The 12,223-nt window shown below is 46.0% G+C and overlaps 1 protein-coding gene and 1 pseudogene across 6 annotated transcripts in view; one reads left to right on the forward strand and one right to left on the reverse strand.

Annotated features, from left to right (window-relative positions):
• ACTR8 (actin related protein 8) overlaps nt 1-11,728 on the forward strand; it is a 24,811-nt gene extending 13,083 nt beyond the window's left edge. For 2 of the 6 annotated variants that reach the window (XM_045289064.1, XM_004714051.4), the window contains exons 4-13: nt 276-380; nt 643-816; nt 1,311-1,404; nt 1,613-1,745; nt 2,740-2,893; nt 6,000-6,095; nt 6,575-6,715; nt 8,113-8,377; nt 9,118-9,281; nt 11,449-11,728. In XM_045289064.1, the coding sequence (XP_045144999.1) occupies nt 276-380; nt 643-816; nt 1,311-1,404; nt 1,613-1,745; nt 2,740-2,893; nt 6,000-6,095; nt 6,575-6,715; nt 8,113-8,377; nt 9,118-9,281; nt 11,449-11,592 (1,470 nt within the window). In that variant the 3' untranslated portion in view covers nt 11,593-11,728. The other 4 variants (XM_045289066.1, XM_045289068.1, XM_045289067.1 and 1 more) reach the window with 4 other exon arrangements.
• LOC105979632 lies at nt 4,238-5,646 on the reverse strand (annotated as a pseudogene).
• Nucleotides 11,729-12,223: the final 495 nt, after the last annotated feature.

The raw sequence follows: 12,223 nt of genomic DNA on the forward strand, positions 1-12,223 counted from the left end.
TTTCTTAATCCATCTGGCTCCCTGTTCCATACCCCAGGTGTCTGACCTCTAGTGATTGTTCTCGTGGTCATCGATTGGTGCCCTGGTTATTTAGGGACTACCTGACTCTTGGCTCCCTGTTTGGACCTGGCGGCCTGTTTCTCCCACAGATATCTTAGATCTGTGATTGAACTTGTCACCATTTCTGGTCGGTTAGAGGAGAAGAGAGGTCTGTTACTGCCTCCCTTTTTTTCTTGCATAACATTCAAAATATTTCCGGATGGCTTTCTTTTTAGGCACGTTCCTACAACAAGCAGATGCGACCTGCCATTTTAGACCACTGTTCGGGAAATAAGTGGACAAATACATCTCATCACCCTGAGTACCTGGTGGGAGAAGAGGTAGGAAATTTCTTTACATCGAAAAGCGGAGAAAGCTGATCATCCTAGAGCTGAAATTCACTCACTTTGCCATCCAGGTGTAGTTATGTATTGATATCTCTTCCAGCTTTGAGGACTGGATGTTCACGCTGGCTCCTGACATGTAGATACTCCACCCTAAACCTTAATGAGGATGTCTGTCTAGCCTTAGATTTGGGGATGGAAATCTAGGAAATGTCCAAAGAAGAGTTTTCGCAATGTGCTCCCTCCCCCTGTTTTCCAGGCCTTGTATGTGAATCCACTGGACTGTTACAATATTCACTGGCCCATCAGAAGGGGTCAGCTAAATGTTCACCCGGGACCTGGCGGCTCCCTCACGGCTGTACTGGCAGACATTGAAGTAATATGGTCTCATGCAATACAAAAATATTTGGAAATCCCACTGAAGGATTTAAAGGTGAGCCGTAGTTCCAGGGGCAGGGGCTGCCTGTCAGAGTCTTTGTCAAGAAGAGCCCACAGCGCTGAGTTCTTCATGATACAGTTTCCTCAGGTGTTGAGAACATCCTTGGCCTCAGGTGTTGAGAACACCCTTGCTGCCTTAGTTTCCCCTCAGATGTTTCCCCCCATCTTGTTCTCTGTAACAGGCAAGAGGGGCAAAGCAAAAGGATCAGAAACTTGTTCGTATTTGTGCCTTCTCTCATTCCAGAAATGTGAATGGTCTTATTTTTCATTTCTCACGTTTTACCTGATTCCAAGTTTTAGAAAAACTCCATAATGTTCTGTTTCTTCACAAAACTCCAAGGACGTCCCAAAGCGTAGGCACTTTCATTGAGCCTCTACCCATACTGCTTGCTGCTCGTGGAGGAAATCTTTGAAGACCACGGTAGGGAGATTTGTTTGCATTAGAATCTCGAGTTGACCCTTTGTTCTTTTTCTGTTTGCTCCATTTAGTATTACAGGTGTATCTTGTTAATTCCTGACATCTATAGTAAACAGCATGTGAAAGAATTAGTGAATATGATCCTAATGAAGATGGGCTTTTCAGGTATGTCTGATTTGGAAACAAAACCTATTTTAAATGCGTTTGTTTTTGTTTTTCTAATGATGGAGTTACAGTAATTACTGGTATATATGAAAGCTTATTCTGAGAAGGCCCTGGCCCAGGACTTGCTCCTCTGCTGCCTTTAGTCAAGCATCTCTTTGAGGCTCTTAGCTGCTCCCAGCAGATGGCCCCTCTGCCTTTTGTTTCCTAGGCATCGTGGTCCATCAGGAGTCGGTGTGTGCCACCTTCGGGAGTGGCCTCAGCAGCACGTGTATTGTAGATGTTGGGGACCAGAAGACAAGCATATGCTGTGTAGAGGATGGTGTCTCTCATCGCAACACTCGGTGAGGCCCTGAGGTGGTTGCACGCCTCACTCCCTCTCCCCTTGCTGGCTTTTCAACCCGTAACGCATCACAAGTCAGAAGGAAAAAAATCATTGATAAGAAACTATATAAGGATAACCATTGCAGAAGAACACAGCGAGATTGTGCAAGTATGAATTCTGACACCAGGGCTACTCCCGTGACTGATCCCTTTCCCCTGAAAGTCTGAGCAGGTGCTGTGGCCTCCCTCCCCCGAAGTGTGTGCACTCTCCGTCCTCCCCGAGGGCTGGCCTAGAGCTGCCAACCATGCGCTCGTACAGAGCTTGCCCAGGCAAGCCAGGCAGGAGAAAGGAGTTACTTTTCCGTCTGATTTCTCCGGCTCATGTTTGAGTATTTGCTTCTTCATTCCCCTCATGTCCCCTAATGCTGTCATCGGTGATGGAAGTGGTAGGGCCACAGTGATCAGAAGCAGATTTGGTGAGCCCGGCCCAGCTGATGAGCACACTCAGGTTCTACATAGGAAGGGGTCCTCAGTAGCAGCTGGTCCTTTTCCTGTTCCCCACATGGGCGAGTCTTGGTCCCTAGGGATAAAACACATTTGAAAGGGGACTCGCTCAGTCTGTGAGGAAGGTTAGGCTTGTACCTCCCACCCTCGCTAGCAGGGCATTCGAAAGCCTCCGTTCGGGTGTCTTACTTCATTGCTTGTCTGACCCAAGGCCGGGCGCTCCAAAGTTGTGCAGAACACACTAGCCTTTTAGTTTTCCTACCACTGTGTACTGTGAATCACTATAGGGGGACTTCTTTAAAACGTTTGTGGGAAGATAGATTTGAAAGATAACAGCATTTTCCCACGAACGTTTGTGGCCCCTTCTCTGTCTGAAGAATGGCTTACAGTGACTTCTAGCAAACGTTTCTTGATTGTCACTGTGTTTCACTTGGCTATTGGAGTTCTTGAGATTCCCCTTGCCGCCTCTGAACAAACAGCTGAGGCACCTGCCCTTCTTTCTTAACCCAGGCTCTGTTTGGCATACGGGGGAGCTGACGTGTCTCGATGCTTCTACTGGCTGATGCAGCGAGCTGGGTTCCCATACAGAGAATGTCAGCTCACGAACAAAATGGATTGCCTTCTTCTGCAGCACCTTAAAGAAACGTTTTGTCACCTAGATCAGGTGAGAGCAAAATCAGTATTGCTGATTATTTTGTTTCTGAGGGAAAAATTAAGATCCTTAAGATATATTTACAAATTTAATAATAGTATGCTACCAATTCAAACCGTGTTGATAAAGCTGTGATGTTGTTGCACTTAAAGATCAATGGGGTCGGGGAGGAGACGAGCCAGTCAGGGAGCGATGTAGCAACGATGAAAAATACAACTTTCCTCTAGTTCCGAAATGTTTCCTCCCCGCTCCCGCTATCATGACACGAATTCTACCTTGCAAGTCTGGCTAGACCAGAGGATGTACACTGGTACAGATAGGAACTGAAAATACAGGGAATCCAGGGTGGATGATCCCTACGGGACCAGTGGTGTGAGTGGTGATATTGGGAAGGTAGAGGGAGAATGGGTTGGAAAGAGGGAACCGATTACAATATATGTGACCTCCTCCCTGGGGGATGGACAACCGAGGAGTGGGTGGAGGGAGACGTCGGACCGGGCAAGATATGACAAAATAACAATTTATAAATTATCAAGGTCGCAGGGTGGTGGGGGTGGTGATGAGGACCTGGTATGTGGGGCTTGAGTGGAGAGCAAATGTTTTGAGAATGATGAGGGCAATGAATGTACAAATGCACTTTATACAATTGATGTATGTGTGGATTGTGATGACAATTGTATGAGCCCTAATAAAATTATTTTAAAAAATTAAAAAAAGATCAATGGGTAGCATGGGGGAGCTGTGCAATCAGACTGCACCTCAGACTTGGGCTGGACAACATAGCTCTTCCTTGAGGAGAGAGTTTAGTGGGTTTTTCTCTCCTAAGGAGTCCGGGACCTTTCTGGAAAAGGATGAAGGTAAACTTCAAAATATTGTACAGTGACATGTAAATAAATACATCTGTGTTAGTAACAAAACACAATTTGGAACATAGCACCTTCTAAATATTGTAATAGAATAGTCTATGTTCTGTTACTATCACATGGGGGTTGCTACCCTTTTAAAATACTTTTTTTAATTTAGATATTTCTAAAAGTCTTTTTTTTTGAGATCAGAATCTTTATTTCAAATAGGTTCAATTGGCATGTATGCTACACCAAAGGCTGGCTGTAGCAAATAATTTTATTTCCAATGTATATATTCGACATTACTTGAGAATCAGATTTTTTACTAGATTATAGAGTAACCATATTTGTTTTTGTTATGGACTGCTTTTAGTACTAGAGGTTAAATTTTCATCACCAAATACTCAGAGTAATCTTTGCCTACCACTAAGGTAACGAGCTGTGAAATGGAATTTGTGGTCGTACTTTGAAATACATCCCTAGGTTGGGAAGAGATGTCCCAAATTTATTGTTATGTAACTGGGCGTCTTCCGTCATCATCTACTGTTGGCTTGCTTGCCAATCCTCTTCTTACCTGGCCCCAGCCAATTAAACGCCAGCGTTCTCAACTCTTAGGGTAAGGGCAATTTTTTTCTCCTACTTCTGTGCACACCGGATGAGGCAAGACAATTTGGCCCAAATCGGCCTTCACTGCACTAACTCTTCCTCCAGTTGACAGGGATCCAAGGTTCACCACGAGCACTTCGTTCTTAGATCGCTTTTGCCCCTTGGCTGCTTTCTTGTCTCCTTCAGTACGTAAGCTGTTCGAGTAGGAAATGGGAAATTTCCGACTCTGAAGATCTCAAGTAAAGCGCCTATGGCACCATGTACCTGCCTGACCATTCTGGCAGCTCTGCACAAAGTGGGATCAATTTTTGTTCCAACTCCCATAAGACCCCCTGGAGCCACATTCTGAAAATCATTATGCTCCGCAAAAAGTGACACAGATTTGGAAAAGATTGGCTTACACATGAGTTTTCCCTCTCGATCTTTGGAAACAGTACCAGGTCGGACTTCTATCTCTTGGCCCACCTTTAACAGTCCTTTTAGAATACAGCACCCCCCCCCCCAAGGTCATCAACCTCACAGTCAGGTTTGTTGACATCAAAGGAGCAAATCACAATGAGTGGGGTTCTGAAGCAAAGTCTCTGGGAGGTACTGGAATCTTCTTTATTATGTCCTCACAGACACTTCGATACTATACTTCAGCTGAGCAGAAATTGGAATAATCGGCGCTCCTGCCACCGTACCTTGTACAAGCGCAAGGATTTGTTCATACTGCTCTTTAGCCTGACTTTCTTTCACCAAATGGACTTCATTTTGTAGAATCAAAATATGTTTCGGTTTCATGATTTCTGTAGCAGCCAGATGTTCAGACGTCTGTGCCTGGGGACGAGATTCCTTACCAGCTATCAGCAGGAGAGCTTCATCCATCACTGTGGCCCCATTCAGCATAGTAGCCATCAAAATATCATGGTCTGGACAGTCCAGGAAGGACACCTGCCTGAGTAATTTGAAGTTCCCTTTGGTCCCTGGAACGTCTGTAGGAAACTCATCAGGTGGACTGCTGCCACAGGATCGATAAGATTCTGGCCAAGGGCAACTTGGGTCATCACGTTCATAAATCTTCGCATACCCAAGTTTGATGGTGCTATTTCTTTCTAGTTCATTTTTAACCTGCCAGTGTGGACTCTGGAAGTGGCTTTTACAACTGTAGACTCTCCCATGAGCTCCACGAGCATTTGCACCTGTATTCACGGTGGCTTGTCTGCTGGGGACTTCATGCGAATGTGGTGCCCACGTGGTAACATCCACGGTGGTGAGATCCTGCCGAGAAAGATGCGGCTGCCCCAGAGTGACTCCAGCCTGGCTCTCCGCCATCTTGCTCAGAGAGCCTAAAAATCCTTAAAAAGTAATCCTCAAGATTAAAAACAAACAAACAAATAAATAAATAGGAAGACATGTGTTGTTTTCTAGTTGTCAAAGGAAACTTGCTTATTTATTTGGGTACTGTTTGGGTTGGTGTATTTTGATGGTGAAGGAAGCTTAGAACTGCAGATGGTGAACATTTCAGGAACAGTCACAAAAAGAAGCAAGTTCTCACTAGTTTTGCTAAGTGACGGTGAGATCTCAGAAAGTTGAAGGTGGAATGTAGACGGCGGTGAGGGATAAGGTGAATTTGCGGTGCTTGCACGAAGTGTGCCCGAATCACTAACTATGTCTCCTGGAACCAGGACATCTCCGGACTTCAGGACCACGAGTTTCAGATTCGACACCCTGATTCCCCAGCCCTGCTTTACCAGTTTCGATTGGGAGATGAGAAAATCCAGGTAAGAAAGGAGGCTGTCCGGGTTTCCTTCTGAGACACAGAGAATAGGCACGCACTGGAACCCTCCAGAGATAGTGTTATCTGGTTGTACGTAGTCCACCACCATTGAAGCAGCTGACAGAATACCGATTAGAACAGCGCTGAGGAGTACCTTTTAATGAACCACGAAACGTTCAGCTCTGGTTTAGAGGGAGGGGAACTGTTGTTTTTGGGAAATTATCAAGTGGATCGCTAGGAACTTGATTCACGTGTACTTTGAGAGCGCTCTCTGCTGTCACATCAGCATCCAGTTGGAAGGCAAGTGTGATCTCTTGGCTCTTCGAGCACCGAAGACGTAAGGCTGTAGACAAGGGAAGGCTGCCCCCAGTCACGTTGATGGGTCTGACCTGATAGTTGGGGTTGGAGAAGAACGGGATTCAGGGAGCCAGTTTTGCAAGAGGCAGTCTCCTTTGTTGATGACTCTTGTCCCGCCATGCACAGGCGCCGATGGCTCTGTTCTACCCTGCGACTTTTGGAATTGTTGGACAGAAAATGACAATCTTACAGCACCGATCCCAGGGCGACCCTGAGGATCCTCATGATGAGCATTACCTGCTGGCCACGCAGAGCAAGCAGGAACAGGTGTGCGGAAATCCAGGGGCTGAGCTGCGCCTCCCTCAGGGAGTTCGCTCATAATCGATTACTGAATTGATTTTGTTTTACAGCTTATCAGTGGGGGTACTGTGTTTAGCACCATGAATGTAAAGCAATCTAAATTTAAAATCTGCATTGCAGATTTATTTATCCAGCAGACGTTGATCCAATTTCCACATTTAAGATTTTAATTTAATGGAGAGACTTCCACGAGGTATGTGATTATATGATCAACATCTCAATACAGACAGACCCCAGTTAACGCAAGTTGAATGTGCAGACAACTCCTACTTATCGTTAGATGTTAGGTACATTTCCCTCACTTTGAACAACTCCGCGGAACCCAGGTGGCGCGTGGTTACAAGTCGGGTTGCTAAGGACGAAACCACCAGACAACCCCGGGTGAAAGATGGCTTTCTGTTCTGTAGTTACCGTCTCAGACACTCATGTGGGTAGTTCTGTCCTGTCCTATTGCTTTGAGTCAGAACGGACTCCATGACATTTGGTTTGTTTTTCTTAATCAGCTCCTGCTCCTCAAAACAAATTCTTCACCTTCACAAGTAACGTGTAGCTTTTAGATCATTGACCAGGCTTCCAGCCTTACTTGTATTAAATTTAGGTTAACTAGCGATCTGTATGTACCTGGTTCTTAAAGACACAGGAACGGATCTCATTTGTGCCCCGAGGACTGCGTGGGTTTATTCACTAAGTAATTGCATTAAAACCTCACTTATTTTTTACTGCATTGTGGAAGAGGGTGGCGTAGGCAAAGAGTTGCATTCCTTTGTCCAAATCTAATGCCGGTAGTGGGATCAGTGCAGAGGTGGAAATTAAATCTCCTAACAGCAAATGCAGTTCATGAGATTGCAGAGGAGGACTGGTACTTTTTCCTATGGTGATGGTATGTTCCTGTCCCATAGACAAGGTGGTTCGATAGGTCTAAAATGAGATACCCATAGTTGAATCCCACTAAGGTATTCCATGTATAAAGGCTCGACTTACAGGGCAGCGAAGGGAGGGGGTGGGCGAGGGTGGTGGCAAGTCCCTTTACATTCCATTTTAAAATCCAACCAATGATCATAAGATTCTGAGATCTACCTGCCTGTCCATCGTGATGGCTTAGCAATTATCAGAGCATCCTTAGCTTCTCTATCCCACTTCTCACTCCTGAGATTTCTGGGGGTGAGTGCTGGCTTGGGTGGGGTCAGGGCTGGTGGTGAGGTAGGGAGTAGGGAGAGATGCTGTGAGATATTTCCGCCCTAGACCACAGTATTAGGCTTTCCTTTCGGGGTGGGGGGGACGCAGCGGGGGCTCTCACTAGAGAAGATCAGCCATGTCCTGTCTTAATCATGTCATTTATTTTTGTTGTGCTGATTGATTCACAGTCGGCAAAAGCTACTGCTGACCGTAAGTCTGCCTCCAAACCCATTGGATTTGAAGGGGATCTTCGTGGCCAGTCCTCTGATCTTTCAGAGAGGCTCCATTCCCAGGACGTGGATTTGGGATCCTCCCAGGGAGACTGCCTGATGGCCGGCAATGATTCAGAGGAGGCCCTCACTGCCCTGATGTCCAGGAAGACTGCCATTTCGCTGTTTGAAGGCAAAGCCCTGGGCCTGGATAAAGCCATCCTTCACAGCATAGACTGCTGTTGTAAGCACTTACAGGGAGACCCGCCATTAGACATCAAATGAACTGCTTCAGGCTAGGGTACAGTTGTGCACTCTCTGATGTGATCAACACTTACCTGTGCTTTTACTGCCAGATGTTAGGAATACAGTAGTGAGGAAGCCAACCTGGCTCCTGCTCTCATTGGGCTTGTCACCTAGTGGGGAGACCAAAATAAGTTCAATAATCACATAACATGAAATGACACCTGCAAAGTACTTCCAGTTAGAGCTCAAGGGTACTAACTGAGAGGTGCTGGCGGAGGGATTGCTTTTGTCTAAAGAGGGGAGAGGCATGGAGGTTGGGAGGCAGGGAAGACTTCCTAGAGGAAGAGCCACTAAAGAGATTGAAGGGGATGAATTGAGTGTGATCTTCCAGCATCAGCCTGGGGGAGTACAAAGAGTTGAAGGAAGTGGAGGTGAGAATGAGGCTTGGGAAATGCATGAGTGTCACATCACATTGGGCATCCCTAAAGGGCCCCCTTAAAGACTAGGGTCTTAAGCTTACTAGTGGTGAGAGTGGGCAGGCTGGCATGTGGAGGCAGCAGCATGCTCACATTTGTACTTTGTCCAGTTGCTCTGAGCGTGGTGTTGAGGATGCGTGGGAGGGTAAATCCTTAGATGGCTGCAGTACAGCAAGAGCAAGTGATTGCTTGGCTTCGAGGAGTGGTAGATAGGGAGAACAGCTTTGGCAGGATTGGCATTGTGTTTGGTTTGTCTTTGCAGCATCTGATGACACCAAAAAGAAGATGTACAGCTCCATCCTGGTTGTGGGAGGCGGCTTGATGTTTCATAAAGCCCAAGAATTCCTGCAGCACAGAATCCTCAACAAAATGCCCCCTTCATTCAGGAGGATCATTGAAAATGTAGATGTGATTACGAGGCCTAAGGTTGGTGGTTTAATGGTGCAAAGCAGACTGTCTGCAATTCACACCAGCTTTGGGTGTTTCCAATTTGCGTGCAAAGATAAAATCCTGGTAGTATGGGCGTACGTCGGGGGGAATCCTGGGAAGCAGCAGTAGGTGGAAAAGTTGCTTTCAGCAGGTCCCAGATAGGTGGAAGGTACTCTGGACTAGCTTTGTAGACCCTGCTGTGCCTTCCAGGCCAACACGCCCAATTTCTGCCCAGGTCAAAGGACCAGGTGTATGGGGAGACTGGCCTTGCCCACAGTGCCCACCACAACAGCTCTATTTTAATCTCTTTCGTACAGGGCTATGTCAAAAAGAGTTGCTAATAGGGTTCCGGTCCATGCATACCAGTATTTAGTCCAAGCAGAGGAGCTTAAATATGTCTGATCCGTGGATGACTCAGACAAGCTCTCTCAGTAACACACTTGTCTTAGCCACCAAAAAGGGTCCGACCAAAACAGTGGCTTCCAAGGAGAGCTGTAGGCTCAGTGAAATTCAAGTCAGAGAGGTTAAGGGGATTGCTTTTGGGAATTTCAAAGGGACAATCTAGATACATTTTTCTCAAAGGGTACAAGATGGTCGTGGAGGTGTATTAGGAAGAAATTTTGCATTGGTGAGAAAGAGGCTAGGAAAGCTGTGTTGAGGACCCCACCCTCCCCCCACCCATCACAAGGGTATACCTTCTTAGGGTAGCAAGGGCCGTCCTAGGAGAATTTTGTTGGAAGGCCTTACCCCATCTACCCTCCAGCCCAGATCTTGCCCTTTCTGACTTTTTGTTCCCCAAACTCAGCATTTCAAAGGAGCATGATTTGAATCCCTTGAGGTTGCCCAGCTTTGAGGCAGTGTAAATTGAAGTGCTCAAAATTCTTTAGGGAAGGGGTAAATGGTAGTTATATTTAAACATAGTTTCTGCAATTCTCTAGCAATACTTTTTGACTCACCCTTGTATTAAAGCTCTGCTGGTCCTTAGATTAGATAATTAAGGAACTTTTCTTTTTTTTAATCCTGTTTTAACTTTTATTTTGAGCTGAATTTACTCCCGAATCATAAGTTTTAGCTTCTTCAGTTTCTTCTGGGAAACTTTTTCTTCTGTGCAACCTCCTCTTCTGGTTGAGGAACATGTGTTCCTTTAAGTAAGGATGATGTCATTGTGACAGGTGGGGCATGTACGGATTGATGAGGCCACGAGGTCTGTATGTCCAGCGGTGCATCTTGGGGGCTTTGTTCACCTGCATGTGTTCAATGATCACAGAATCCACATTAAACCCTTAAGTTCAGCATGACTCTGCATTTTTAAGCATGTGCAGCAAAAATCCACTTTTTGGGTCACCAGCCCTGGGTCCAAACCCACTGCTTGGCACACCTACCAGCTCCACCATTGTAACTCCGGAAGGACAGCAGAGTGACGTCTTTCAAATATTTGGTGGCTTTGGATGTGCATGCCCTTGGTGACCTGGGCAGTTTCATGGGTGTTCTTAAAATGGACCCAGAGATTCGACCCCCTCGATTTGCATGATTTTTGTGGGGTTTTCTGGGTCAAGTGAGTAGCGAACCATTTTGACAGAGGACCTCAGGCCGCTACAGAACGAGCTTTAAGGAACTTTTTGACTGAAACTATTTAACTGTTGTTTTTTTAAAAAGGTAGAAAGAAACAGGAATTTAAAACAGATTGTCCACTTTGAGTCATAGTGACATTTGTCCATACTGGAGGCTAAAGTGGTGTAACCAGAAGAATGGACACATCTGAGATAATGCCTGCTGGACGCATCTTGACAACAGTGGGTTTTAGCAGAGGCGCCTTAAAAAGGGCGATCGTGAAGATAAACTTTTACAAGATTTAGAGGACCTAAATAGTAACCGATGGATGACAAAGACGTGTAAAATTCCTTAAATAAAAGTTATTAACATTAAATAAAATGTATAAAATAAAAACGTTTACAGTGTAAAGTCCTAGTGGCAATTCTTGGGGAATGTTCTTTCTTGAGGGAGGATTTATCAGTGCTGCGCAGCCTTCCAGATGAACTGTCTGTACACATTTCTGACTGCTCGTTCGAACCAGACAAGCGTGGTTTCCTGGGAAGCAAGTAAATGATCCCCTGGATGGCTTGAACCTTCTGCATAGGTGGAAATGTCCCTGTTGCTTCTTTAGGACATGGACCCCCGGCTGATTGCCTGGAAAGGAGGGGCGGTGCTGGCTTGCTTGGACACGACTCAAGAACTGTGGATTTACCAGCGAGAGTGGCAGCGCTTTGGTGTCCGCATGTTACGGGAGCGAGCCGCTTTTGTATGGTGAGACAGGAAGAGGAAGTCACTCTTGAAAATAAAAAATAAAAGACCTTGTGGTATAAGACTCTTTACAGAATTTATGTATTTTAATTTATTAGCGTTGATTCTTAAGTCTGGTGGAAAATAAATGGATTTCAGCTGAATTTTGAGGCTGTGACCTTATTTTGAATTATTTCCTACCCTGGTGGCGCAGTGGGTAACTTGTTGGGCTGCTAACCCCCAGGTCAGCAGTTTGAAACCGCCGGCCGCTCTGTGGGAGAAAGACGAGGTTTCTATTCCCATAAAGAGTTGTGGTCTCAGAAACTCAAGGAGGTAGTTCTGACCTGCCCTACAGGGTCATTATGAGTCAGAATCAGCTTGAATGATGGCCGTGAGTTTGCTTTTGAACTTAGGATAGCAGAGAAGCAATGCAAACTTCACTTGTAAACTCGCCTGCTCCTCTCTCAGGATCTCATGGGCTCATCAGAGATACGGTGTTACTGTTGAGCAGCTCTCTCGTGTGAAGGGCATCCTCTTACCTCTGAGTGTCACGGGCACTTTGATGCAGCCAGGAGCGTGGGACCATTTCCCCCTGGCTAGGGCAGCCAGCCAGGAGCGTGGGACCATTTCCCCCTGCCTAGGGCAGCAGTTGCACATTC

The sequence above is a fragment of the Echinops telfairi genome, unplaced genomic scaffold (genome assembly GCF_000313985.2).
Source record: "Echinops telfairi isolate 266 unplaced genomic scaffold, ASM31398v2 ScPeMD7_24;HRSCAF=84, whole genome shotgun sequence".
NCBI lineage: Eukaryota > Metazoa > Chordata > Mammalia > Afrosoricida > Tenrecidae > Echinops > Echinops telfairi.